The 25,621-nt window shown below is 59.5% G+C and overlaps 1 protein-coding gene across 3 annotated transcripts in view; it reads left to right on the top strand.

Annotated features, from left to right (window-relative positions):
- The first annotated feature begins 303 nt into the window (after positions 1-303).
- LRP1 (LDL receptor related protein 1) overlaps positions 304-25,621 on the top strand; it is a 91,648-nt gene continuing 66,330 nt past the window's right edge. For all 3 annotated transcript variants that reach the window (XM_082332708.1, XM_082332707.1, XM_082332709.1), the window contains exons 1-2: positions 304-430; positions 18,612-18,734. In XM_082332708.1, coding sequence (XP_082188834.1) covers positions 358-430; positions 18,612-18,734 — 196 coding nt within the window. In that variant the 5' untranslated portion in view covers positions 304-357. The remainder of the gene's footprint in view (positions 431-18,611; positions 18,735-25,621) is intronic.

The raw sequence follows: 25,621 nt of genomic DNA, 5'->3' as shown, positions 1-25,621 counted from the left end.
CCACCGCACGCGCATGCGCGCCGCGCGGCCGCCGCGTAGGACCCCCCCCCCCTCCGCGCGCCCCCCCTCCGGCCGCGCGGCGGCGGCTCGAGCCCGGTGACGTCAGGCGGGCGGCGGCGCGCGCTCCATCCATCCCTCCGCGGCGGCGGCGGCGCGCGCAGCCCCCCGCCCCCGCCCCGCCGCCCCCGGCGCCGCCGCCGCCGCCGCCGCCCAGCCCGGAGGGTCCGCCCGCCCCGCCCGCCCCGTCCCGTCCCTCCCCCGCCCGCGCCCCCTCCCTCCGCGGATGTCGGTGCGCGGGCCCGGGACGCGCCGCCCCGCGGGCAGCACGGCGTGAGGAGCCGCCGCCGAGCCGCCGGCATGGGGCCGCTGCTGCCCCTCGCCGGGTGCCTGCTGGCCCTGCTGGCCGCGCCCGCCGCCCGCGCCCTCGAAGGTGAGTCCGGGCCGCGCGGGGCGGGGGGCCGGTCCCGGTCCCCCCGCGGGGAGCGGAGCGGAGCGGGCGGCGGGGTCGCCCGGCGGGGGGAGCGCCGCAGCTGCGCGGCCCCGCGGCCGCTGTCGGGGGCGCGGGTCCGGGAGCACCCGGGCTCCGGCGGGGCCGCAGCGCTCGGCCGGGCCGGGGAGGGGGCGGGGGGCGCCGCGCGTCCCCCGCCGCGGCGGGCAGCGCCGCCGTGACAAAGCAGAGCGGGCGCAGCCCGGCCCCGCCGCGCCGCGGGGGGGACAGGGGCGGCCGGGGGGCACCGGGAGCGGGCTCGCGCGCCGCGTCCCTCCCCGCCGGCCGCCCTTCCCCGCGCCCCTCCGCCGCGCCGCAATGGAGCGATGCGCCCCCCCCCCCCCCCCCCCCCGCAGCCGCGGGTGGCCGCTCGCTCGCCCTCCCCATTTTCTCCCTCTTTGCCAGTTTCTGGTGACTTTCAGCCCGCCCGCCATCCCATTTTCCTCTGGAATCCAAAGTTGTCCCCGCAGCCAGGCCGGAAAGTTGGAACTCGGCGCCGCTGCGGGAGCCAGCGCCGGGGGTCCCGGGGGCTGGGGTCCCCCTGCTCCCCGGGGACGCCTGTGACAGCCCGGCCTCGCCCTGCGCGCCCGCTCTTGCATAACTGGGGCTGCTTCTCCTGGAGCCGCCACAGCCCCGCTGCGGAGTTTGGCCGTGGCCGGTCTGGTGGCACTGGGAAAATGTTTACCCAGCGATGGGGCTAGCTTTCTGTCTGTCTGTCTGTCCAGCCTCCCCTGCCAGCTGCTTTTTTCCAAGCTGCGCACGTCTCGTTCCCTGCTCTTATTGATCTATTCAGTAAATACTTTAGCGAGCTCGTCAGCTCAATGGCCGGGCTTTTGAATGTACAAGGGGCTGCTCTTGGCAGCGTGAGTGCGTTTAGGAGCTGGCAGCCGAACGAGCCGGGGAACCGGCGGTGGAGAAGTTCCTTGCAATGCCTGAATGCGTGGGGCAGGAGGCTGTTTTTCGCTTTAAAAGCAGAGAGATGGGGGTTCTGAGCTGGCGCTCTCAGCTTTCCTCTTATGGATTCCCTCTGTCCAGATGGGAACAGCCTGGTGAATGCGAAAGACTGGAGCAACTGATTGGCAAGGGTTTTTTTGGGAAGGTTTTTCTGTCCCGTTTCTTCGCCCACCTTGGAGCGAACCAGGCGAAGCCGCTGGCGTTGGTGTCGTGGCAGCGGCAGCCCCCGACCCATCACCAGGTCAGGGGGATGGAGGAGGTTCGGGCAAACGCCAGATCCCTGCTCCAGATTAGTGTCTGGGGCTGCAGGAGGCTGGAGCCTGCGGTTTCCATCCCTCCAAGCCCCTCCTTGCCCCACTGCAGGTCCAGACGCTTAATTAGCGTCCCTTGAAGGGAGGTGGCAGGAGCGGAGCAGCTCGTGGCACCCCACAGGGTTGATTGACCTGCTGGCACCGACGTGGCAGGCTCATCAATGCAGGTGATGGTTAACAGCTGAGCCTGCCAGGGTCGCCTGCTCCCGCCCTGCTCTCGGGGACCCCAGGTCTCAGAGGCATCGTCCCCGCTCGATGGTGGCTCAGAGCAGCCGGCAGATCTAGAAGTTCATGGGGGCGGGAGGGACAGGCATCACTCATTGCATAAGCTGCGTTGCCTTTGGAAACGAGGCTGCAGAATGATGATGTGGTGGAGGGAAGTTCCTCCATCCTCTTTTCCACCCCATGAGCTGGAGCGGGGCAACAGCCAGTGCAGAGATGTCCCCTCCTTCCAGCGGCACGCTCCCCTCCTGAGGGGCTCCCCTTAGGGGTGACATTGAGGGTGAGGTGCTGGTCCAGCCCCATGGAGCCTTGGGCAGCCCAGCAGGGCGAGGGGTCCTCTGGAGAGCTGGGGAAGGAGCCGTGCGATCCTGTGGGCAGGAGGATGCAGAGGGGGCTCTCAAAGCCCCCTGCTCCGGCAGGGGTGCGGCTGGGCTGGCTGGGAAGCAGAAGGTGGCACCGTGGTGGCACCTGAGCTGGTGCCTTGGCACCAGTGGTCCTGGCCGGGCTCTGGTTTCCCTGGCTGCAGGTCTCCCGCTGCCCGAGCCTGCTGCAGGCAGGGGTGAGCTTGGTGCAGCGGGGTTCTGGGGGAACTGTGGCAGAGCCGGTGCTGCCCGGCTGCCAGTGGGGTGCAAGGTCCCCGTCCTTGTCCAGAGACCCAGCTCCCCACACCTGCTGCCTCTGTTTGCAGCTCTGCAAGCTGTTCATTTGTTCCTGGCTTTGGCTGCAGGAGAAGGGGAAGGCAAAGTCCAGCCAGTGGGGCGGGGAGCAGGGGGAAGCTCTTCCAGGGGCACAAAGGGCACCAATGTGCAGCTCCTGTCTGCTGGGGCTCCTCTGCTGCTTGCTGGGTGGTGTGGAGCTTCCCTGGGTCCCGCTGCCTCGGCGGGCAGAGCTGGGGAGCCTTTGGGAGAGGAGTGAGGGCAGGCAGGGTTTGCCCCGCTTCTGTTTTGGAAATACCTGTGGTTAAGGGTGGCTGTGGTGTTTTGGTGCAGCACTTCCCGCTCGCCGCCTTGGTGGTCTGGCGCGTCTCGTGCACGCGAGGGGAGCGCGCGTGCCCGCGTGCGCACGTGCATGTGCGTGCTGTTTTCCTGGGCATGCGTGGACGTGCCCAGAGCCGTGCTGGGTTCAGCAGAGGTGAACAGAGGAGTGTTTGGGGGCTGCTGGGAGGAGAAGGCAGGAGCTGTCGGAGAGGCTGCCACAGGGACCGGGACTGCCCACGGGGACCGGCTGGGGGCTCCTCCATGCAGTGGTGGGGAGGGAAGGAGAGGGTGCCCGGCATCCCCATGTGGAGCATCCTGGTGAGACCCTCTCCTCTGCAGAACTTGGGGCTCCTGGAAGCCCCGTGGGGCACTGCCCCTGCACAGGAGGTGCTGTGCTGTGGGATGCCAGTGTGCCCTGGTGCTGCTGCAGTGTCCGGAGGAGAAGGCTGGGCTCCGGCCCCCGTCTCGTGTGCTCTCTGTCCGGTGACATGCAGACATTGAGAGGATGGGGCAGTGGTGGAGCATCCCTGGCAAAGCCTGGCAGCACTGCCTGTTTTGGGGTGAAACCGAGGCGTTGCCTTCTCACTGCTTCCAAAGCTGTTTTGAGCTGCTGTGGGTGGTGTGGAGGTGGGAACAGCTGTGGCGTCCCCCTCATCTTTGGTGTCTCAGCCCTGCCACTCGCCCCTCATCTTCTCTCTGTGCCGTTTCCACGTGCTCCATGGGAGCCTGCGAACTGGGAAGGAGTGGGGGCTGCTCGCGCCCTCCAGCTGGTAATGCTTTTCCTCCGGTGTTGAGTACCAGTCGGGCTGATGGGGAGCAAAACCGCCCTAGTCCTCCCTGCTCCTCAAAGGCCTTGGCCCCCAGAGCCTCCTCTTCTGGAGGAGCTGACTCCGCTTTGGCATTCATTCCTCTTCGCCACCAGCCCGTACTTGATCTGCGGCTGCCCAGTGCGGCTGGCTCCCTGGTGGGGCAGGGCTGGTTGCCTGCCTGGTACGCCGGCCAGCGCGGGCTCCGCTCTGCTGCACACAGCATCCCCGTCTCCTTGTAGAAACAGCAGGATCAGAGCGGCAAAGCAGAGACAAGTTAAGGGAAAAGCTGTGCAAAACAGCTGCTACGTGGGGGCCTCAGAAACACAGCCCTCAAGTCCACTGCGGGCTGACAGGGTGGTGACACAAGCAGCTTCGAGGCGGGAGGATTGGCCCCAAAAACCATCCTCGGGCTGTCTGGGATGAAGGTGTTGGGGAAAGGACCGCGTGCGGGTTGAGCTCAGCCCCTCTCCTTCCCCCTCTGGGAGGGCGCGGGGGGACCCGGGTGCCGCTGGAGGGCTGCGGTAGCGTCCCGGTTATCTCCTGGTGTTTGCCGCGGTTGTGGGCTGAGACTGGGGAGGGTGATTGAGGATGGGGCAGGGCGAGGGCAAAGGAGCCCTTTGGGCAGGAACCAGGAGCATCGTTACCATTTGTACGGGTGACTGTGGCAGCCGAGTGGGGAAGTTGGGCCTTGGGGGTCTGCGGAGCAGTGCTCATGCACCGTGGACTGCCTGGTGCCGCGCTTCTGCCAGCAGGTTGCTGTGCGGCTCATTCCTGTGCAGCGGCAGCGCAAGCAGACGGCGGCAGAGAGGAGGGAGCTGCTCTCGCTGTCAGGTGGATCCTGTCGACGAGGTCTCGCCACCATCTCGCGAGCGCTGGGGAAGCTCTGTGGGGAGCGGGGCTGCCTGCGTGCTCCCCCACTCCGGATGCCTTCCCCTGCGGATGGGTGCCCGCAGCTGGGGGTTTTGCTGCCCCATGCGGCACCGATGCCCTGGGAGCAGGAGGAGCTGAGCCCATGCCTGTGACCTCCCGTGGCGCTCTGGGATTTTGGCTGTGCCTTCGGGATGACTTCTCATGCTCCCCGTGGAGGGCCTTTCAGTGAGACTTTGGCCAGGTTGGGCCCCAAATTGCCTTTCCAAAACAGCACAGGGAGCACGTGCCTCTGCAAGTGCCCTTTGCCCTGGGAAGGGGGTGCGAGGGGCTGCTTCCCAAAACTGCGCAACAGCCCGGGGCGTTGTGGTCAGGGCTGGGCCCTCGGGAGCCATCGAGCGCCCAGGGTGGGACGGGCTGTGCCGTGGCCCTGCTGAGTCAGCACGATTAGCATGGTGGTAACCAGCGGGTGGGACTGCGGCTTTGTCGTAGAGCAGGAGGTTCCTCTTCCAGGTGTTGAAATTATTTCAGTTCCCAGATCCGTGTTGAGCACTTTCTTTGTGCCAGCCCCACAAATAAAATCCTTGCTCTGTGCCCCTGAGACCCCCTGGGTGACCCACAGCCCTGCTCGGGCTCTCCGAGAGCCGCCTGCCTTGGGCAGCGCCTTGGCGAAGCACGAAGTTGTTCTGCTCCCAGCTCATCCCAACAAGTTGTGGGGCTCAGCTGAATTACCTGGATGAATCCAATGGTCCCAGGGTTGGGAAGTGGGCTCCTTGGAGATGGTGCCGGCTCCCAGTCGCGGTGGCGTGCGGCTGACTCAGCTGACGAGTGGTGGATGCGTCTGCCTGTTTCCTTCCTGCGGTCCCTGCTTTGCCAGGCAGACAAGACTCTCCTTGTGCTTGGACTGAATTTTATCTCTGTCACCTCCCAGAGAGCGCATCTGGCCATGTTCCCATGGACGTTCCTCTCCATGCGGGGAGGCTTGGCCCTCAACCAGGAGCCACGAGCTGGGGTCCCTCCGGCGGCCTGTCCCCCCTCTGCCATTGCTGTGGATGTGCTGCTCCCCAGGATCCTGCCGGGTCCTCTGAGTGAAGCAGCCTCTGTTCCCCGGGGAGGGGGGCAGTGGTGCATTTCTGGGCCCTGTTTGCGTTGTGGCCGTGCAGAGGAGAGCTGGCGGAGGCCACCGAGCCCTGTTTTGCGCTGGGGAGCAGCCGGAACTGTTGATGCTGGACCAAGTGCTGTGCATGCGGGGGGGGTGGTGGTCCCATCTTGGGGGGTGCGGAGCATGCCTGCTGTGCCCCGCGTGGGACCTTGGAGGTGGCTGGAGTGGCCAGCAGCACCCGGGCTGGAGGTGGCATGTGCCACAGCCTCGCTGAGTGCCTGGGGAGGTTTTGCGTCCGGCGCAGGCTTCCTCTGGCTCTCCCAAATGGAGCGTCGGCTCCATCCGCGCTGCAGCTTGTTGTTGAGGGGATGCAGTTTCCACTCCTTCGGATTTTGCAAGCCAGTGCAAGACCTACTCAAGCTATTTACAGACCAGATTTTGATGTTGACTTAACTTTTCAGTCACTTCCATTTAATGTACCTTGGCAGGCTGACCTGCCAGCGGCAAGCAGCAGCAGCAAATATTTTCAGCGTTTTCTCATTCGGCTCAAACTTCTTGTTTTCTTCACTCTGTGCTTCTTATTTTAAGAAGGAAAAGTACTGGGTAGGCCATGAGGACTGTTTTACTGGATGTTATTCTGTTGCATGAGGTTGCTTCCCCCAACGCAGTCCAGCCATTTCTAGGGCTAAATATAGACTCACAATGTCCTTTCTTAGCCAGGAGAACGGAGCAGACTGGAGCTGCAATCACGCAGATGCTTTGCAGGATCAGAGATGGTCCCAGCACTGCTTGAAGCGAAGGACTTGTGGGGTTGGCAACTGAAATGTTGGACAATGACTTTGCTGGCAGCTCGAAGCTTCTCTGGTGGGACCGTGCTCAAGGTGCCGCTGAGGGGAGGGACGGGAAGAGCAGCCTTGGCTCCGGGGAGTGTCAGCCCGTGGGGAAGGTGAGAGCAGGTCTCTAATGTCCAAAATGTGTGGACTGAGGCATCAGTGGGAATTGTGGATGGCTGGGAGGGAGTCTAATTGAGTTTGAAGTTGCATCTTTAATCGAGTGGACTAATTAGCCTCTTGCAAGATGCTGTTTCTCCAAATGAGACCACGGCAAGGATGGGCAGGTGTTGACAGTCGCATTCCGGTGTGTGAGCCGGTGACGGGCAGGTGAAGGGCGAGGTGAACTGCAAGCATGCAGTTTGCTTGCTAAATAATGGGGGCTGCTGGCGTGGTGAGGCAAGGGAAGTAATTGATGCTTTTAGACTTGCTGCTGGACTCGGGGCTCTGGTGTCCATCCCTTGGCGACCGAACTGAGGAGGAGGATTTCAGCTGGGGGGGACGAAGGCTTTCCAAGCCATCGCGCTGCTGCTCCTCTGCCCTGGCCTTGCTGGGGGTGGCTGGGTTTTGTTTGCTGTGGGCTGCCGGGCAAATTGTTATTTTAATCGGCCGAGAGCTTTGAAATGCATCAATCTAGTCCATTTACTTAATATGGTGCAGCTCTTTGTTTGCAGGCGCCGCTGCAGCCGTCTGAGTGCGGGGACCGAGCGCTTGCTGGGTCCCGGATTCACACAGCGGTTCATTGTAGCTGATGAACAGTCGAGCGTCTCTGCCGCTCGTGCCGCTGGTGAGATGGGCTGTGCTGGGGTGCCCACACCGTGTGCTGCTGCGTCAGGCTCTTTGGGGCTGAGTCCCTACTGGTGTCCGCTCCCTCTGCGGCACCCTGGGGGGCAGAGCCCCGCGATGCCACAGCGGCACATGCTGGCACCCTGCAGACATGCCTGGTGATTTTCTGTTCGTGCTGTGCTCAGAATTTGAATATTGTGGCCTAAAGGATTGCACATGGATGCAAGCGCTCGTGCCATGAGTGTGACGCTGCGGCACCGGGGAGCAGTGGTACACTCCACTGCCTGCCCTGCCCATCTCTGCTCTGGAGGTACCAGACTGGCTTGCCGATGTTGGGGCTGCCGGCGGGTGCCCACTGGCAGCTGCTCGGAGCAGCCTCGTCTGGGGACAAGCGCATTGCCCGTCCTCAGCTGCTGGTGGCGATGCCCCTCGGCCGTACCCGGCTGAGTGTGTGGCCGGGAGAGCAGCTCCAGCTGATGCACAACAGTCGAGGGCAGCCCTGACCCTGGGGGGCAGCGGGATCCCGAAGCGCACAGCACTTGCGGTGGCCCCGTCTTCCCTCGGGCGCATGTGCTGGCTCGGTGTCAGACGCCATCTCTCTGGGCAGCCGGCGTGGGGAGGGGAGCTGGAAGAGGGCCGCGAAGGGTTTCCTCCCGGTGCTAGGCGCCACGGGCGTCATGGTGCCTTTTTATTGTTTGGAAAAGGAAGCACTTGGGTTTAATACTTCCCGCGGCAGCTGTCTTCCCAGTGGTCTGGGCGGATGCTGCGGGGCGCTGGGGGCAAACACCGCGTGGAGGGTCGGGCTGTGCCTGCGCCTCCGCCCTGGGGCCGGCCGCCGCCTCTGCCCCTGAGCGGGGACCTGCAGTTCCTGGGTTATTTCCAAGGAGGGAAATTTCCTCCCTTGGTCCTGAAAACATCAGGTGAAATGTCTGTGGGCCCCTGGCCTCGTCCATGCTGTGGGACACGTCCCCTGCCTGCTTCTGGGGGCTGCTCCTGGCAGGGCCAGTGGCCCCAAGCCAGTTCAGCATCCCTGGGTTGGTGCCCGCACCGCGGCCCTGCTTCCTGCCGCAGCTCCGGGCCGCCACTGGCCGTTCCAGATGGGTTTGCTCAGCGTCTCCTCTCACGGCCCAGAGCGTGTTTTCCCTGTGGAAGAGCAGATTTGGAGCCTAGCGCCGCACTTACTCACCAGCTTGGTCTTCTCTTCCGCAGCTGCTCTGATGCCGCCATACCTTGAAACCCGCTCGGCTCAGCCCCACGCCCTTTTGGCTGTGTAAAATCTTAAAGCTTCTTTTTCTGCAACTTGCAGAAGGTAAAACCAGGCAAACTAGGATCCCTGACCCGCAGGAACCACCTTGGAGCAGCCAGGCTGCTGCGGGCAAGCAGGTCATTGCTGGCATAGCCAAGCTGTGCTGGTGGAGATGCCAAGGGGGTAGTGTAGCGTCTGGGACGCAGCATCAGAGCCGACTTAACTGTACCGGATTCCTCTTTAATCATTGTTACCAGCTATAAACAGATGGAACATTTCACCATGCCAAGGATTTTTTTTTTTTTTCCCTTTACCTCTTAAAATACAGCTGAGTGGGTGTCTGGGAGCAGAGCACCGCTGAGCAAACCTGCCCTGGTCCCTTGGCCCAGCCCGCACGGGGATGCAGCAGGGTTGTTCTGTGATTAGCACAGCTGATCCGAGCAGCAGCAGTGACGAGCCCAGGTGTTGTGCAGTGGTCCCAGATGCGGCTTTAGGGTTTACTCTGTTGTTGTAGGATTCCCCCTCTGCTCTGGTTCAGAGCTCACCATTTGGGTGGTGGCTGTGGCTTGTAGGCACTGTCGGGCTCTGCAGAGCTCTTGGCACGGGGTCTTGGTCGCCTGCCCGACACCAGTGTCCTGGTGCGGCAGGAGGGACGGTGCCGGGCCGGCACAGCAGCCAGGGGGGTGGCGCAGGGACGAGCTCCAGCATGGACCCCCTCGAGCCGTGGGGCTGTGTGGCCCCCCAAGGATGCTGAGATGCTGTGGGCTGCAGCTCTGCAAAGCCACCTTGAAGCCGCTGCGGGACGTGGCTTCCCAGGGCGTGCTGTTGAGGAAACCCCAAACCTTCCCCCGTCCCGCACCACCACCTTGCCGGGAAGCTGCAGTGTGGCCTGTGCCTGGAAAGCACCGGCGCAGATGTGGTGTCCGCTGGCAGGAGGGCTCTTCCTCACCCCAGCTGGGAGGCAGCGGTTTGTTGGGGCTGTGTCCTTGTGGGTCAGTCAGGTTTGCTTTTGGGGACCAGGATGGGAGCAGGTGATGGCCGAAAGTCCTGTGCAGGCAGGGAGCTCTGGCAGGAGTGGGCAAGGGCTGCGGCACTGCCGTGGGTTGTTGTCTCCTGGAGAGACCTTGAAATAGCAGGGGCTGGCGTGGTGACTCCGGGACCTTGTCCTCCCCAGAGACGGGAGATGCTCCCCACAGAACGTGGGTCCCCAGAGGACCTCAGGAGGGGACCTGGTGGCTGGAGATGGGGCTGGGTCTCCAGGTCTTTGTCCCCCTCCCGCTGCTCTCTGGCTTCCTGGAGCCCCCGGGGGGGGGCAGGATGGGCGAGCGAGGGGGGCGGACTTCTCCCTGCCTCGGCTGGGGTGGGACCCCCTAGGTGCGCCCTGGTCGGGACCTGCAGGGGTGGCCACCCCATGGTGGCTGGTGGGTCCCCACATCCATGGTCCTTTCGAGCCGGGGCTGGCTGAGTTGTCCCTGGCGCGGGGGCTGCGTTCACACGGGCAGGTGGACCAGAATCCAGAGCAGCTCCCCGCACAGACGTGCTGCTTGGGAATAAAAGTCCCTTTATGCTGGAATAATTAGTGTACTCAGAGCACACTAATTATTCCGGGATAAAAGTGACTTTTATTCCGGCAGAGTGTCCTCTCAAAGGGCCCTTTCTGCCCGCTGCTGGGGCACAATAGTTGCTCTGCTCCGTTTCCCCATCTCAGACAAAGTCCTTATTTGCGAAGCCAGCGAAATTGAGTTGACTAATGAATTAAGGCCAATGGTTTTGGCCTGGCTCCAGTGCTTTGAAAGCCTTGTCGAGCTGATGCCCATCCTGGGCAGGAGGAAGCGTAGCACCCTCCTGCCCCAGCAAAACCCCGGCGGGCTGTGTTCAGCCCCAGGCTCTGCTGCTGAGCTCCGGCAGCGTCCTGCCCCCTTATTCAGCTGTCCAGATGAAATGCCTATTAATCTATAATGTGCAATTGCTTTATTGCACAATGCAGGCAGGTCTCTGGAGGAAGCGTTATCAGCTTTAGCCACAAGCCATAAATAACTGCCTCCAGTGCAGAACACTATATTCTGTTTGGGTTCCCAACTACTGAGGGTATAAACATCCCACTTCCTATTGCTAGAATAAATAAAGGGAATAAAACCTTCTGAGCAGGTAGATGAGGCGGGGGGCCTCGGCACCAGCCCCCCTGGCTGGCGGGGTCTCCTGTCCGCAGCCCCTTCCCCATCCTTTGCCTGGGGAAGGAGAAGGGCCAGCCCTGGCAGAGGGGTGGTGTAGGGAGCGGGGCATCCCCCCAGCAGGGATGGCTGCCGGCCAGGGACGGCTGCAGCCTGTCCAACTGCACCGAGAGGACTTAAGCTGCTTTCTCTTGGATGCAAATCTTGTTTCTTTTTTTCTTCCTCTTTTTTTTTTTTTTCATTTAAATTGCAGATAAGCTGCAAAAAGAGAAAGAAATCAAAAAAACATGATTCTTCCTTGAAACACCCTCCACTGCGTGGCTGGAGCCTGCCCCTTCTGCCCCTCCCCACCATGTTTTGTATGATCAAGCTCTTTTTTTTTTTTTCTTTTTTTTCTTCCCCCCCCCCCCCAGTTCTGAAAATGCTGTGGATTCGTTTCATCTGGTTCCATCTCCTGCCATTCTTCAGCTCATTTTTCTGTGGACCTCTCTGTGGGGCTGGAGGCAGGAGGGGGATGAGGGGGATCGCACCCCAGCGCAGATCTCCCAGCTTCTGAATTTGGTTTAAAATGCAAATTTTTTTTTTTTTTTTTTTTTTTTTTTGTTAATGCATTTCATCTGAAGGCGGCAGAGCTGCCGGAGCCTGGGGAGCGGGAGGGGAAGGGGCTGGGCGGGGGGAGCACATTCCTCCCAGCGCGTCCAGATTTCCTGATGCGTGTTCGCAATCGTCTCCCCCTGGATCTGTTTGAAGTCAGGTGACCGCGGTGCTGTCGGGGCTGAAAGCAGCCCCTGCGAGCCACAATATGATTTTATTCCCCTTCCCCCTCCCCGCCAGGGACGGATGCTCTTGGGCAGCCTCCATCTTCCATCCTCCCGTAGGGGCACGTTCTCGTCCCTCTCCCCCCAGTCTTCCCTTCCCTTTCTTCCTTTGTCTGAGATTGGGAGGCAGCGATGGCAGGTCCTGCAGCCGGTGGAAGTCCCATCCCGCGGCGTGTGGTGGAGGTGTCAGGGGGCTGCGCTGGGTGGGCACCGGGGACAGACCCTGGGTGCTGGGGCTCTTCGGGGCAGCGTGTGCCGAGGGCTCTGCTGGGGCTTCTCCCTTGCACCCTTGGGTTGTGTCGCCTCTCCCTGCCCCAGCCATGGAGACTCTGCTGCCCAAAGGGAGCCGGGAGCTGGGCTTGTCCCCGGAGCAGAGGGGGACATTGGGGTCCCGGGCTCCCCCTCCCCGGTGCGCTCTGGGGTACCCGGTGAAGGAACCCAGTTGCTCCCAGTCTTTGCCCTGTCGTCCCCTGTGCCCGTGGGGAGGGATGGGTGTCCCTTGCCATGGGGAGCGCCTGGGTGGGCGATGGGAGGGTGCACAGAGCGGGGCCCCGCACAGCTGGCGCGGGAAGGGGCCCTCTGAGCGCGTGATCGGCCTCTGGGGCAGCTCTATCAAGGGCCAGGCTGTCCCCGTCGGGGTGACGGGCTCCTCGCTGCGTGCTTAAACGCTCGGTGTGGCCTCGAGGGGGGCTGCCTGCGAATCTGGCAGCTCTTGGGCAGCAGATGGAACCCATCCTGCCTGTCCCTCCTGGCAGCGGGATCTGATGGGTGGGGTGATGGCCCCGACTGTGCCCCAGGATGGGGCTGGGGGCAGGCGGGACAGGAGCTTCCAGCTGGTTCCCAAGAGCATCCCCCTGTCAGGTTGGGGGAGATGAGCAGAAGTCAGAGAAGAAAAACCAGGGAAGGCGCCGGCACACTGTGGGGTGCACCAGATCAGCACCCAAAGCGATGGCTGGGGGCTCTGCCGGCGCTGCTCTTCGGTTGGAATTTTGTTCTTGTTTTCAGCTTGCCGCCTCAGTGTTTCTAAAAATCAGGCAAGTCGTAGCAAACCCGCTTGGGAGCCCTTCCGACTGCCCTCCTCCTCAGCCGGGGCACGCTTTTCCAGCCAGAGCCTTTCCTATGAATGGCATTTTGCTGCTGTTCAGATGTCTCTCTGGCAAAGCGGAGGCAGGCTTTTCTTCTCAAAATTGTCTTTTTTTTTTTTTTTTTTTAAGAAGGTTAGTGCCTCGTGATTTAGATGCAATAGGCAGACTTGAAAGGAAACGGGGAAAAAAAAAGTATTTTAAAGTCAATATTTACTTAGCAATTGGACGGGCCCCTCCCCCTCATCCCAGCCGCACATACCTGCGGCTTCTCCGGTGGGAATGGCTGGGAGCGCACAGCAATGTCATTCATGGCAGCGGCTGGGATGGAGCAGTGGATCTGGTTTGAATCTTCCCGTTGGAGGGGGCCAGATGGAAGAATTGCAAAAATGCATTTGAACTGTTTAGAGATCTTGTATTTAAATGCAAAACAAACAAATAAACCATCCTTTCCCCTTCCTCTTGAAAAAAATGTGCCTACAAACTTCAGGTTTTGTTATTTTAAATGTCTCTATTACCCTGTCTAGCTTTTTGGAGCCAAAGGACCCAGCAAATTTACATTAGTCATCAACTTGCAAATTCTGCACAAACTTCTGCACTGTGCTGTGCCCCTGCGGGGATTTGGGGTTTTAGCATCAGCCTCGTGGCTTCTGTACCAAGCCCCAGACCCTGGACCAAGGGAGCACGAAAGAGCCGAGGGGTGCACGTGCATCCATGCTTTATCCTTTCCGGGTGTCTGTCCTGTGGCTGCAGAGAAACTCTGGGAAATCTGAAGAGTCCTGAAAGCACAGAAAAGGAACAAATCACATTTTTTCTGAAATTCAAGGACAAAGGATGGACGATGTCGGGGAGAAAAAATGAAAGTATAAGGTGACTCTGATTTTTGTGTTTGGTTAATTGGGCTACTTGGATGATCTTCCAGCTTGGTGCCATGGGACTGCACGTTAGCACTTCAGGGGGGTCCCGCCGGGGACACGGGCTCAGCTGTTATTGGGGAGAGCGGCCTTGGAGTTGTGGTATGCTCCAGCCAAGTGGCGTCTTGAGAGCTGAGTTGACAGGGAGGGATGGTGAAGAGGAGGGACAGTGGGACGAAGATGTGATGTTCAGCTGGCTAATGGGACAGGCTCTCCCCTGAGAAAGGCAATCAGCCAAAAGCAGCCAGAACGGTAACTGGGAGCAGAGCAGATCGTAGCAGTGGCTTCCCCTGTGCCTTGGCGTGCGTTAAACCTTCTTGGTGTGTGCTGGCACACCCGATGTGCTGACGCGCTCGGGATGGTGGCGAGCTCGATGGGGCTGGAGGTCGGTGGATGCCACCTTTGCTTGCCGGGGCTTCGCTGTCCCCCCTGCTCCAGGGTCCGATGGTTTCCTGCCGGGCTTTTGCCCTCCAGAACAACCTGGCAGATTTTTGTTTAGCCGAGGCAAAGCGCGCGCATGCGGTGTTGGGAGCTGGGAGCACCTGGCTGGGTGTGCAGTGCACATTGCTCCGGCTGGCCCAGCGGCGCTGGGTGCCTGGCCGGGGCTCTGCAGACCACCGGCTCCCTGCTGCGCCTCGGACCCGGCTGCTGCATCTGTCCTGGCCAGCGCAGGACGAGCTGCTGCTGGCTGCCGGGGCTGAGCCCGTGTGCCAGGCAGGTTCGCAGACTCCCCGCGGGCCCCGGCGCTGGGTGCAGGGCGAGCCCAGCTCTTTGCGCAGCACGGGAGGTGTGTGCTTTGGCAGGCTCCTCACTGCGCGAGATGGGGTGTGCGAGCGTGGAGGGGAGGGGGTAGCTGGGAACGGAGACCTGGGAAGAATGTGGAGTGCATTTATTTTTCTCCCTCTCGCACTTTCTTCCCCCCCCCCGAACATCTGTTTTGCAAATCACGCTCATTCCAGTCCGTATTTATGGCCAGCGCAGTTTCCTTTGCAAAGTAGCGGCCAGCCACCTCCTCCCGAGGAGGGGAGGAGGAGTTGGGCTGAAGAGGAAAGTACGGCTTGCTCAGGGACTGAGCTCTTTAATATTTTTGTGGTTTGCTTCCAGTCTATCTAGGTTTTTATGCCATACTCATCTGTGCACTGAAGGTAATTTGGCTTCTGCTCAAGGTGAAGACCTCCTGCTCACCAGCATCCTAAAATAGTCCATTTAAATGGAAGGGTCGATTTCTTGCTTTAGGCAAAAATGAAATGTGTTTTGTTGTGTTTCTTTAACAGCCCTTTTCCCCAGCCTGCTGCACTCTAACGCGAAGCCTCCAGCTGCCCATGTCTGTGGGACGGCGGGAGGCGCAGCCGGGCTCTCGGTCCTCGTCCCGCCTGGGAAGACCCCGCTGCTGCTCCGCGCCCTCGCTGGCGGGTCTGCTTCCACCCCGTACCGGAGAAGAAGGATCCACTTTCTTGCACGGCAACAGCCATTTTTTTAGTACATTTTTTTCGCCTCTGTTCCCTTTGAATTACTTTTAAGCAGGGATCTCTCCTCCGACTGCCAGAGGGACGTGTTTTCTGTGGACGGCTCTCGCAGCTGTCCTGGCCCTGCTCTGAGCCGGCCATTGTGCGCTGCATGAAGGCGCCTTTATTCTCCGACCCGGAGCTGGAGCTCCGCTCTCCGCTGCCATTGCCGCTTCTGCTGGTGCGGCCGCCTGGCTTTTGGAAAGAAATTTGGCTCTGTGTGAAGGATGCATTAACAGACACCTTCTCTAATTGTCCACCTGGCACTGAGGCATCTCGACACTTACTCTGGGGCCATTTAACTCACTGGGAACATGCTGTGCGAGAACAGAAAGTGCGTGGGGTTGCCGAGGAGCCTGGAGAGCTGGCTGCTGAGAGGGGAAACGATCTCCTTCCCCCCCCCACCCCCGCATGGAGCCACAGTGGCCGTCGTGTGAAAGCTGCTCTAGAAACCGTGAGGCCTCGTGCTGCCGAAGCCGTCCTCATGTTTGGGAATGGCGGAGAGGGATGGCTGGTGGTTTGGGCTGGGTTTGGGTGCAGCTTTACGGCGGGTTAACGTGCCCTGTGGCGGCAAGGAGTGGCAGGACTGCTCCCCGGGGTCTGCCTGCGCCGAGGGAGGGACTGAGCTGGAGCATCGCCACCGCTGAGAAGGGCAGGTGTGAGCAGGGTACATGTCCTCAGGTGTGGCTTTCCTTGAGGAAAGCCATGACACGTGTGCAGCCTGACAAAGTGCGTGTAGGCGATATTTCAGTGCTGGGAAGAAATCCCATGTGTTCTGCTCCTGTGTGGGGGAGCTGCTGCCAGCAGGAGAACCTGGTCTGCTCCAGTCCGAGCACAGCCAGCCCTGGAGACGGGGCTGCTCTGCAAGGTGTAGGTGCTGCTACTTAGGGATGATGTCTTCAAGCGAGGGACCAATGTTCTGTGCTGCTGGTGAGCATCTCTGCTCCAGGACCGGTGTCTCCACTGCAAAACAAGATCCTGTCCTGGCTCTGGTTTCTCCTCCCGTGTAGACGCATCCCCGCAGGGCTGTGAGCGGCTGGGATGGGGCAGCGGGCTGGGAACCACTTGCCAGGGGTTTGCCCTCCTCTTGCAGATCTGCCCGCTCCCCTTGGCGGGCAGGAGGCAGGTAAGAGGCCGGGAGCTGAGCTTGACCTGGGGGAGACGGCGGCTGCTGTTGGCGCAGCGGGTTCCTGGGTGCTGGCTGCGGTCGTCTGCACGGTTGCGGCAGCCGTAGGTCACTTTGTGGCTGCTGGAGACCTGGGAGGACGAGGGAGAGCAGGAAATCCAAGGGAGCGTCGGTTCTTTGCTGTGGTTTTCTTAATGAATCTTGCATTTGGTACGCTTGTGGCTGGGAGATGGAGGCGGAAGATGAGCTCCTCCGGGAAGAGGGGGCGGCAGAGCCGGCTTCGGAGGAGAGCTGGTTGCAGGAGGTGCCTGTCGCTGAGCTCGCAGCCCTGCGGTGCCACGTCCTGCAGGAAGAAGGGGACAGGCTTGGTCTCCAAATCATCTCTCACCTAAAGAATGTGGGGGGGGCAGTGGAGGGGGAGGCATCTGCTCATAACTGGGGATGTTTCATCCATTTTGATATGTCCAGTCTCCATCTTGATTGCACTGAGCTCCCTGTCATGGCGTTGAGCCTTTCCCTCTGAGCAACAGCTCCAACGCTACCGATGCTGATGCTTTAAAGACAGAAGGGAAGCGAGGTTTGTAGGAGGTGATACTCTTCAATCAAACCAAATGACATCAAACAAAGCCCTTCTGCAGGTCTGAGGAAGAATTAGCATCATTGCACGGTGGGGAGAGTTTCCTCCCACCGTTTAGGAACTGGGATTTGGACTGGGGACTGGACCTTCCCCATCCTCTTCCCTCACAGCATCCCCGCTGCAGACCGGACAGAAGCTGCCTGGACCCGGCTGCGGCATTTTCTTCACGTGGCAGAAGCTGGAGAGAAATCATGGCACCTTCTCTGCCTGTCAGGAGCCTGAGGGCGAGCTGGGTCATGAAACGCGTGAAATGAGCTGTAGCGCCGGCAGCGGCTCCTGCCCGTGGTGCTGCCTGGTGCGGCTGCAGCGAGGCAGATGCAGAGACCCTCTCTCTGTGGGCTGAGCAAAAAGCTAAGTGGATCCTTGGAGCAGGGAATTTAGCAGAAGACTAGGGATGACACAAGATAAATGTTTAGGGAATTGCGTGTGTTTGACTGCCTTTGCTTTTAACAAACATTCACAGTTGCGTTTCGTTGGGCTTTCAAGATTTGCTGCCTTCCCAAGGGCTCGGGCTCGCTGTTCAGAGCAAAAGCTGCAATCGGTGTGGAAGCGTTTGCTGCAGAGAGCTGAATCTCTGGGAAGAAAGTGAAGTGCTGAAAGACTGGCAGGAAGATAGCCCGAGCCAGTGGGGCTGCGGGTGCCGGGCTCTGCCGTGTGCCGGGCTCTGCCGCGTGCCAGGGCAATGGCCCTCCCCGGGAGCCCCCGGCATGGTGGGTCGGGTTCGAAGCCGGCACGGCTTCACTACATTTCGACCCTTCCTGACTGCAGCTCTTACCTGAACTCCTGCTGCCAGCCCCGCCTTGGCCTCACCTCCAAGGCGGCTGGCTCTGGTGCCCACCCTGTGTGTTACATGTACGGCTACAGACGCATTTATTTCATGCTTGGCGCTGCCCCCGCTGCTGTGGATTGGCCAAAAGAGACCTTGGTGCAGCGCCCGCTGCCCGGCAAAGCGCAGCCTGGCAGTGCCGGGGACGGGCGAGGGTCTCTGCCTTCCCTTCTGACTGTGACCCTTCGGCAAAGGGGAGGTCACGCAGCCTGTGCTCGGGGGGTGCAGTGACCCCCCCATTGCAGCCAGCCTCCTCGAGGTGCCGGTTTCCGCAGGGGGAGACCCCACCCTGGCCTGGAAGCACCCGGGGAGAGGGAACCGGGGTTCTTCCCAGCCCTGCTCCCATCCTCGGGCTTCAGGCTGGTTCTGCGCTCTGTGCTTTAGGTTTTCCTGCTTGTTTTGTTATGACTTTGTTTTATTTCTGTGTGTCCCGGGAGGGTGGTGCCGGGGTTGCCGACCCTCCCCTCGGGGTGCCGTCCCGGCTGTGCACGTGTGTTTCCTGGGCGTGGGATGGATGGAGAACCTGTCCTCCTGCTGCTGCTGTCTTTGTGATTTAAAAATGTTACTTTTTAATTTGTTCTCATTTGGGTTTTCTTATTTTTTTCCCTGTCTTTTTTACTGTCTAGCATAGAAAATAAACCGCCTTTGGCTCCCAGGAGCTAATTCATCCAAGTTAAATGATCTTTAAAATCTGTTAGCGCATCATGGATCTCGGTTCCTGTTTTCTCGCAGTGTAATTAATGCTTCAGTTTAAATTTTCTCCTTTCCTTAGGGGCAGGGTTGATGGATCTGATGCCAGGCTAAAACTTTCGCTGAGCCATTAGAAAGAAATCAAACTAAAAGCAATCTAGTCCTTAATTTAAATTTTATTTTTTTTTAAATAACTTGTCTTTGGGAAGAAACTGATCTTGTTTATTATCATTATTTCTTTTCTCATCCAGCACCGAAGACATGTAGCCCTAAACAGTTTGCATGCAAAGATCAGATTACGTGCATATCTAAGGGCTGGCGCTGTGACGGGGAAAAGGATTGTCCGGATGGCTCGGATGAATCACCCGATATATGTATGTATGCCTTCCTTCCTAATAATGTTCTTTTGGTTTTGTTTCGTCCATTCTCTCATTGCACGGTCGTTCCAGGGTCCCAAACAGGCGGCATTGCACAACTGCTCTACCTCAGCTCCTGTTTCTCCTGTGGTACCAGGAGTCCACAGCACCTTGGGGCGGGGGGGGGTACCGCACGCAGCAGGAGTCCAAGCCGTCCAGCTGTCCGTCCTCCCTTTATCTCCCTAGCCTCTGCTCCCGGGGCCTCTGGCTCTGGGGCCATGATCCATCATAACAAAACAGCCTCCTGGGAAAGGGGTACCGCTGATTTATTTTTTGTTTCCATCACAATTGATTTACACGAGGAAGACAGAGTCCTGGAGGCGAGGAAGCAGCAAGCCGTGGCACTGGGCAGGGGCTGCGCCTGCATGGGGTCAGCTCTGACGCAGCTGCATCCCTTCCTCAAGCGGCTGTGCCTCCGGAGCCTGGCATTTAACGAGTGCTTGGAGCGAGGGCTGGGCTGAAGGGAAGAAGGAGATCTCTGGGAGCCCTGGGGAACAGCCCGGGGAAAGCAATGCTGCTTTCCCCAGATTTGTTTGGATTAGGATGCCGTGTTGGCTTTACTGGTTTTGTCCTGGGTTGTTGGAGCTGCTCTGCCGCAGTGGTGCCGGTGGCCCCGGCGCTGGGGATGCTCCCACCTCAGATGGAGCAGTTGGGTCTTGGTTTGGAAGCAAATGGGGAGCCGGGCTGAGTTAGACGGGGTGCGAGGGCTGGGGATGGAGCGTGTGCGTCTGCGCGGGGGAGCGAGCCAGAGGCATGCTGGTGCTGGGGGCTCTGCAGGGACGGCGGGTGTGCTGGTCCTGCTGCACTGCGCTGTGCCAGGGGCTCTGCTCCAGCCGGGCTGGAGCAAGGAGCCACCTCTCCCCATGTCCCGGTTTCTCCCTCTGACTGATGAGGGAGAGTGTGCTGCCCTTCTAGCCTCACAGGAGCAGCCTCATTAGGTTGTTTTACTGTGTCAGGAAAGCAGGCTCGAGATGCCCGGCTGGCAGGACGGCCACAGCCGGGTTCATCCCTGCCGCTGCTCGGCGGTGACCAGCAAAATCCTCTCATCCTCTGGTCCAGAGATCCTTCCCAGACTCCTGCTTCATGCTGTACTTGGCATAAAGGTCTCCTCCAAAGCAGTTTCTGGTTCAGCACTGGGGTTATTTATTTCTTAAGGCAAAATGATGCAACCGTCCCCTCCGTGGGAGGGATGAGGGGGCTGGGATGGGCTGTCTGGTTCCAGTCAATCAGCAGCCCTGGAAAATTACTGCAGGAGGACTCAGAGGCCCTTCCCTGGCTGGAAGAAATCCGTCCTGATTGACGTATTCCGCTTGCTGCATGTGTCTGTGCTCACTTTACCACCCCCCCCTCCATACAGGTGAACGGAAAATGGCCCCTTGGATGCTTTTCCCTCTTCCCCTTCTTCCTCTTTCTTCACTGTGGAGGCACCGCTTGTGGGGGCTGGCAGTCTCCCTCCTGGATGGGGAAGGCAGAGCCGTACCTGCCTGCTCCGGCTGCTGCCACCCCGGCGGAAGCTGGAAAGCATCGGTGTCCTCTGCAGCAGGGCTGGGAGCCCCGCTAACCGTGTGCCCCTCGGTGCATGCTCGGTGCTTCCAGGACAGGCAAGTGGGAGCCTCTTGCAAGACATAGACCAAAGCCCAGCGTTTCCTCTCTTCTCGCCCTGACACTGCCATCTGCGACAGAGTCCGTGAGTTTCCATCACCGCCACAGTCCCTAAACTTTGGAAACACTCTTTTCCTAGGGCGCGGTTCCCTCCCCAGCTTCAGAAGCAACTGCTGAGGTTTGAGGACCTGGAGGGGCTTGATCTTTCTGAGGGACTCTGCTCACCTTCCCCAAGTTCCTGCTTTAAGCCCCAAGACCGTGTTAGCCTGGGGAGCACCAGGAGGGAGCCAGAAGGATGCTGCACCCTCTGGGACGCGGAGGTTGGGGTCAGCGGCCACCGGTGCTGGCTGCTCCACGCTGGCAGTCAGGCAGCGCTCAGTGCAGTGCTGGTGCACGTCTGGTCTGCCGCTCGCCTGTGCCCATCTGTGCCTTTCCCACGGGCAGGGGGTATGAATGGAGGTTGCTGCCTGCCTGCTCCTGCCTGGGCTCGCGTGAGTGGAGCCCAACCTGTTGGCACATGCAGGGCGCGGAGCCCGGTATCTCTGGGATTGCCAGGCAAGCTTTTCTCACGCTGCTTCAGCACAGGGGCTTCCAGCAGGCTCTCATCTTCCTTATCTTTTTGGCAGGGAGAGAATGACTTTTATTACTATTATTTAATATCTTTCTTAAGCCCAGGCTGCAAACACGGCTCTTGCAGGCTGCTTGGCGCACCCTTTCGTGCCCTGGCAGCGTGGCAGGGTTATTTACATTGCGCTAACGTACTCATGTCAGAGTCTCTTGAAATGCCGTCTATTACGTGCGAGGTTTTCCTCCCTGGGGAATCCTTTTAAGTATTTGCTGGCTTTGCTCACGTGTTAGCTGAGCATAGGAAGAGTTCCCTTTCTGAGCTCAGTGCTGTGCTCGTGTCTATGCGAGTGGCTCGTACCTGGTTCTTGCCCGGTCAGTCGTTTTTTCACTCTATGGAGCTTTCCAGGGGGAAAAAAACTTGGACAAGAGCCTTCGTCCTGTTGAAAATCAAAGGAGATGAGGGGCTCTGAGAAATGAATTTGCTGTGGCTGAGCTATGGCTGTCATCTGGCCACTGCATCCTGGCTGGCCTCGTGCCTGGAGCTCTCCCAGCTCAGCTGGGTGCCCTGGCCAGGCTGGGGGTTTGCCTGCGAGCGGGACAGCCGAGCTGCCGGCGCGCGTTTCTCTGGCCGCATGACAGCGGCACCATTTGCTTCACTGCAGACAAATCTGCAGGTCCACGGCCTTTGGTCATTTGGATGTTTGCGAGGATTCAGCATCAAACAGTTCATCAGTCCAAGGGTTCAGGAGGTCTCAAATCCCTTGTCTCGCTGCACTGGCCCAGTGCTGGACCTGTCGATGGCGTGGCCCTGCTCAGGTTCGGACGCGTCTCGAGCGAGTCCGTTGTCTGCAAAGCCTTTGCTCTCCTCTTCCTGCGGCGCTGGTGCCGGGTGCAGCCAGGAGGCAGCCACAAGACCTTCCCCGCCTGAGCTCCTCCGGTGCTCGGCTGCTGGCGCTGCCGTCCGTCCCGGCAGGGTGAGCAGGACCATCCCGCTCCCAGCTCCTCCTGCCTGTTCCCTCATTGCGTTCCCCCATGTCTGTGTCTCTTTGGGCTGTTGCCAAATCAACTACAGGCTGCATTTACAGGAGGAAGAATTGCTTTTCTTCTTTCCTTTTTTTTTTTTTTTTCCCAAGTGGTTTTTAGAGGTTAAAAATTCCTGTCTAATTCAGCTCCTTGGGGTGTACCACAAGCTTGTCACATGTAATAAATTGGCTCATTTATTAGTGTGCCAACACAGTCAAAAGCAAACAAAGTGGCTTGTAGATTAATCCTGCCCTGTTTGTGATAAGTAGTTTGAACCAGGCTCTTTGCAGGGGAATAATGGACATGGCAGATCAGTTTTGACTGATGAACTGTGCACTTTATTTCAGTGCCTTCATTCTTGAAGTAGTATATTGATACTACTTAATTAACCCTTAATTTGCAATTACTCGGTGCCCAGATAGCACTGTTGTTCAGCCCTCTGTGAAAAACAAAAGCCGTGAAGCAGCACCTGGTAAGAAATTCTTCTGGGAATAGTCTGCTGGGTGCCCTGGACTGGCGCTGGGAAAGAGGAGAAACTGATGGCTGCGATGGAGCCTGGGAGTCCTGGGCCCCGTATCCCCCATCCTGGAGGAGTCCATCGCCCCAGTGCCAAGCCAGTCAGCTAACTGGAAACATACTGGAACGTGTTTGACACGCAGCCTGTGTGCCGGGCAGTGATCTGGCATCTGGAGCCCATTAGATTTCTGTTCTTCGGGCACCTCTTGTGCAAGAAGTGGCGTGCATGTGTCAACAGCCCAGAGGTAGTCACTTCGCACAAAATGGACAAACGAAAGGGGATGAAGTTTTCACTATGGCAGGCTGGGGAACCTTTCTGCAAGGTGTGGTGTTTGTGTGCTCTTAGCAGGGGCTTTTGTGGGCTGCTCCTGCCGTGGGAACCTCCTGTGCATCTCCGCAGGAGCAGGAGCATGCTGGTCTGTGGGGCGGCTTCTTGAAGTTTTCCTGCTGGCCTTCAGTTCTGCAAAGGCTTTGGTGCATTTGGGAAGGGCAGAGGAGAAACCCAGCCTGCTCCATCTGCTCCTCGAGTATCAATTTGCTGTTTCATAGTCTGGAGGATGGAGGGATGGGTGTGCAAAGGTGTCTGCCTGGGACGTGCTAAGGGGTTTTGTACAGGGTCAGGAGAACCATGGGGTGGAAGCCAGCAGGTCCCGTCCATCCCTCATCCAAACTCCCCTTGGCCCTTGCCCAGTGGAGCAAGATGGGCTCCTCCTCCCTCGCTCTCCTTGCTGCCGCTGAGCCGTGGGGCACGCAGGCAGCGCAGGCAGTGCAAGCCCTGCCTGCCCCTGTGGCAGTGGCCCCGCAGCTGCCTCCTGCAGAAGTGGCCCAGGCTAAACTGGAGAAGGCTCCATCCGAGAGGAGCCACCCCCAGGCTTTAACCTCGGTCTCCCGTTAGTTATGCCAACTGTGTGCTGCAAACAGGGGCTGGGGCACAGGGATGGCAGTGGAGTTGTGGGAGATGAGGCTGGGGGAGAAGCGCCGGTGCAGCCCTGGGGTGGGGCTGAGCTGCCAGGCTGGAGGCAAGAGCCAGGGCTACCTGCCTGCCCGGGGTGTTTGTGGTCCCGGCGTTCCTTCCCTGGGCCTTGCAGTGCCCCTTCCACAGCCACCTGTGCTGCTGAGAGCCTTTAGCCCCCACTGGAGCTGGGAGCCTGTGGATTAAGGTTAAAAGCACGTCTAGTGTAGCTCGGCAGTGACAGCTTGCAGGGAGTGAAACCGAGCCCTCGCTGGCCAGGAGCGCGTTAGCGGGGCAGGAACCATGCTGGATGAGGATGTGCTGGCACACGGAGCGCTGGGCTGGACCCAGCAAGCTGTGCGTGATGTAATGCTCCTCTCCAAGGAGAATTTAAGCTTATTTAGGGCAAACTCCACTGGTGGAGTCTTAGATGAAGGTGACTGCTGGTCTCAATAGCTGTCTAAAACGGGACCATGCCTGGACAAAGTGCTCAGCGCGTGATGTGCTGCAGGTGCCCTTCTCAGTGCTCACCTGGCGCTTCGCCTGCTGTGAAGGACGGGGTGCTCCACGGGGAGCTCGGGGAGCTATTTCTGCCATTGTCTCTGCTGCCAGCGGGGCTGATGTGCTGCCTGCCCTGCTGATGTGAGGGCAAGGCATAAACAGCCTCTGTCTCCCTGTAAAATGGGATTTTAGTATTTCGCTTGCGCGCTGCCATTGACTCAGCAGAGGCGTGTTGGTGGCTCCAGTGAGGGCTGGCAAAACGCTGCATATTCAGCCCTGAAGTGAAACTTAGGTTTGGGGCCAGGAAGGAGAGGAGAGCCTGCGGAGGGGAGTCGGGCTTTGCAGAGCTCTCTGGTCCGTGTGCCGTGCCATGCCGGTGGGCCACTGATGCTGAGCCCACGCTGCGCCCGTGCTGTGCCGGGGCTCACCATCAGTGCATCACCCCCAGGCAGCTGCCTTCCAGCCTGGGGTGAAGCAGTGTTGGAGCCAGGATGTTGGTGGAGCTTTTAATGGGGTTTCAGGATGTTAATCGATTTATGGTGTATTTTGTTGTTTGTCTCAATGCCATGCTTCTTTTCAGAGAAGCTTAAAAATAAAGCCTTGCTTCCTTTGTAATTTTTCTAGTTAATAATGGAGATTAAGTCTCCTTGTATCGCGTAGCCCTGGTTCTTAATGACCCCCCGCAAGTCTGCCTGCACAGCAGCCTCTTAACAAAGAGCATGTTGGCACCTGAGGGAGTGCTTGGGGCGGTGGGGGGCCGGGGCGGCTGTGCTTGGGGTGCTTAGCACTGCCTGACCCCATGTGCCCCCGGCCCTCCCAGCAGTGAGGGGTGCCCAGAGCCGTGTGTCCGGGCAGCCCAGAGTGGATGCAATCCACAGGAACTTGAAACAGGGAGTCTGGGGCTGCTGAGGTCCGGGGTCACCTCCCACCTGGGACCTCAGCCCGTCAACCCAGCTCATTCCTGAGGGTGGCATGTGTCCACTGACCACGGTCTCTGGGGCTGGGCGGAGGGTCCCCGTCTGCCCCGGCTACTCCAGGTCTCCTTCCTTTTTGCACAATGGGTACTCCTGCTCGGGCCGTGCGCTGCGGAGGCGATGGTAAAGGGAAAGTTCGCTCCAGACAGGTCAGGCTTTTCCTCCCTGGAGAGCAGTGCCTGCAGTGGTCCTGCCTGCTTTGAAAGGGAAATCCAGTGTCTGTGTAATGAGCTTCCTCCAGGGAGAGCTAGGGATGCTGGAGGGGACAGAGCCTGGTTTGGGCCTTTTCTGGTGGCCTTTTCTGGCCTCAAGCTGCCGTGGGAGCCGAGAGGACTTGGGACTGGCCTTGCTAGGTGGGTGCTGCTTTTGCTCTGGGGCACATGCTGCGTACGGGAATCCAAACCGAGGAGGATTTAACATACGTCTGGGCAGGGAGAATCAAAGCGCATTCACACACTTGCTACTGGCACGGTGCTTGCCTGCTGTCAGCTACTGCAAAAATGCTCCCACGAATGTCCTGGGGAACGTGAGGTTCCCTGAACCCCTGCATCTGCCTTAAGAGCTTTTACATGAAATCTCGCTGTGCGAGGCCACATCCAGTGGGTGATGGTCACTGCTGGAGAGCCACAGCAGAGCAACGTGGCGGGGCTGAGAGTTCCCTCGAGGTTTTGAGTGTTTCCTCCAGGTGGTAGGGTTGCAGAGCCGTCACA

Source organism: Platalea leucorodia, assembly GCF_965183815.1.
Source record: "Platalea leucorodia genome assembly, chromosome: 23".
NCBI lineage: Eukaryota > Metazoa > Chordata > Aves > Pelecaniformes > Threskiornithidae > Platalea > Platalea leucorodia.
The sequence above is the reverse complement of the archived record's forward strand: the minus strand, read 5'-3'. Positions and strand labels throughout refer to the sequence as shown.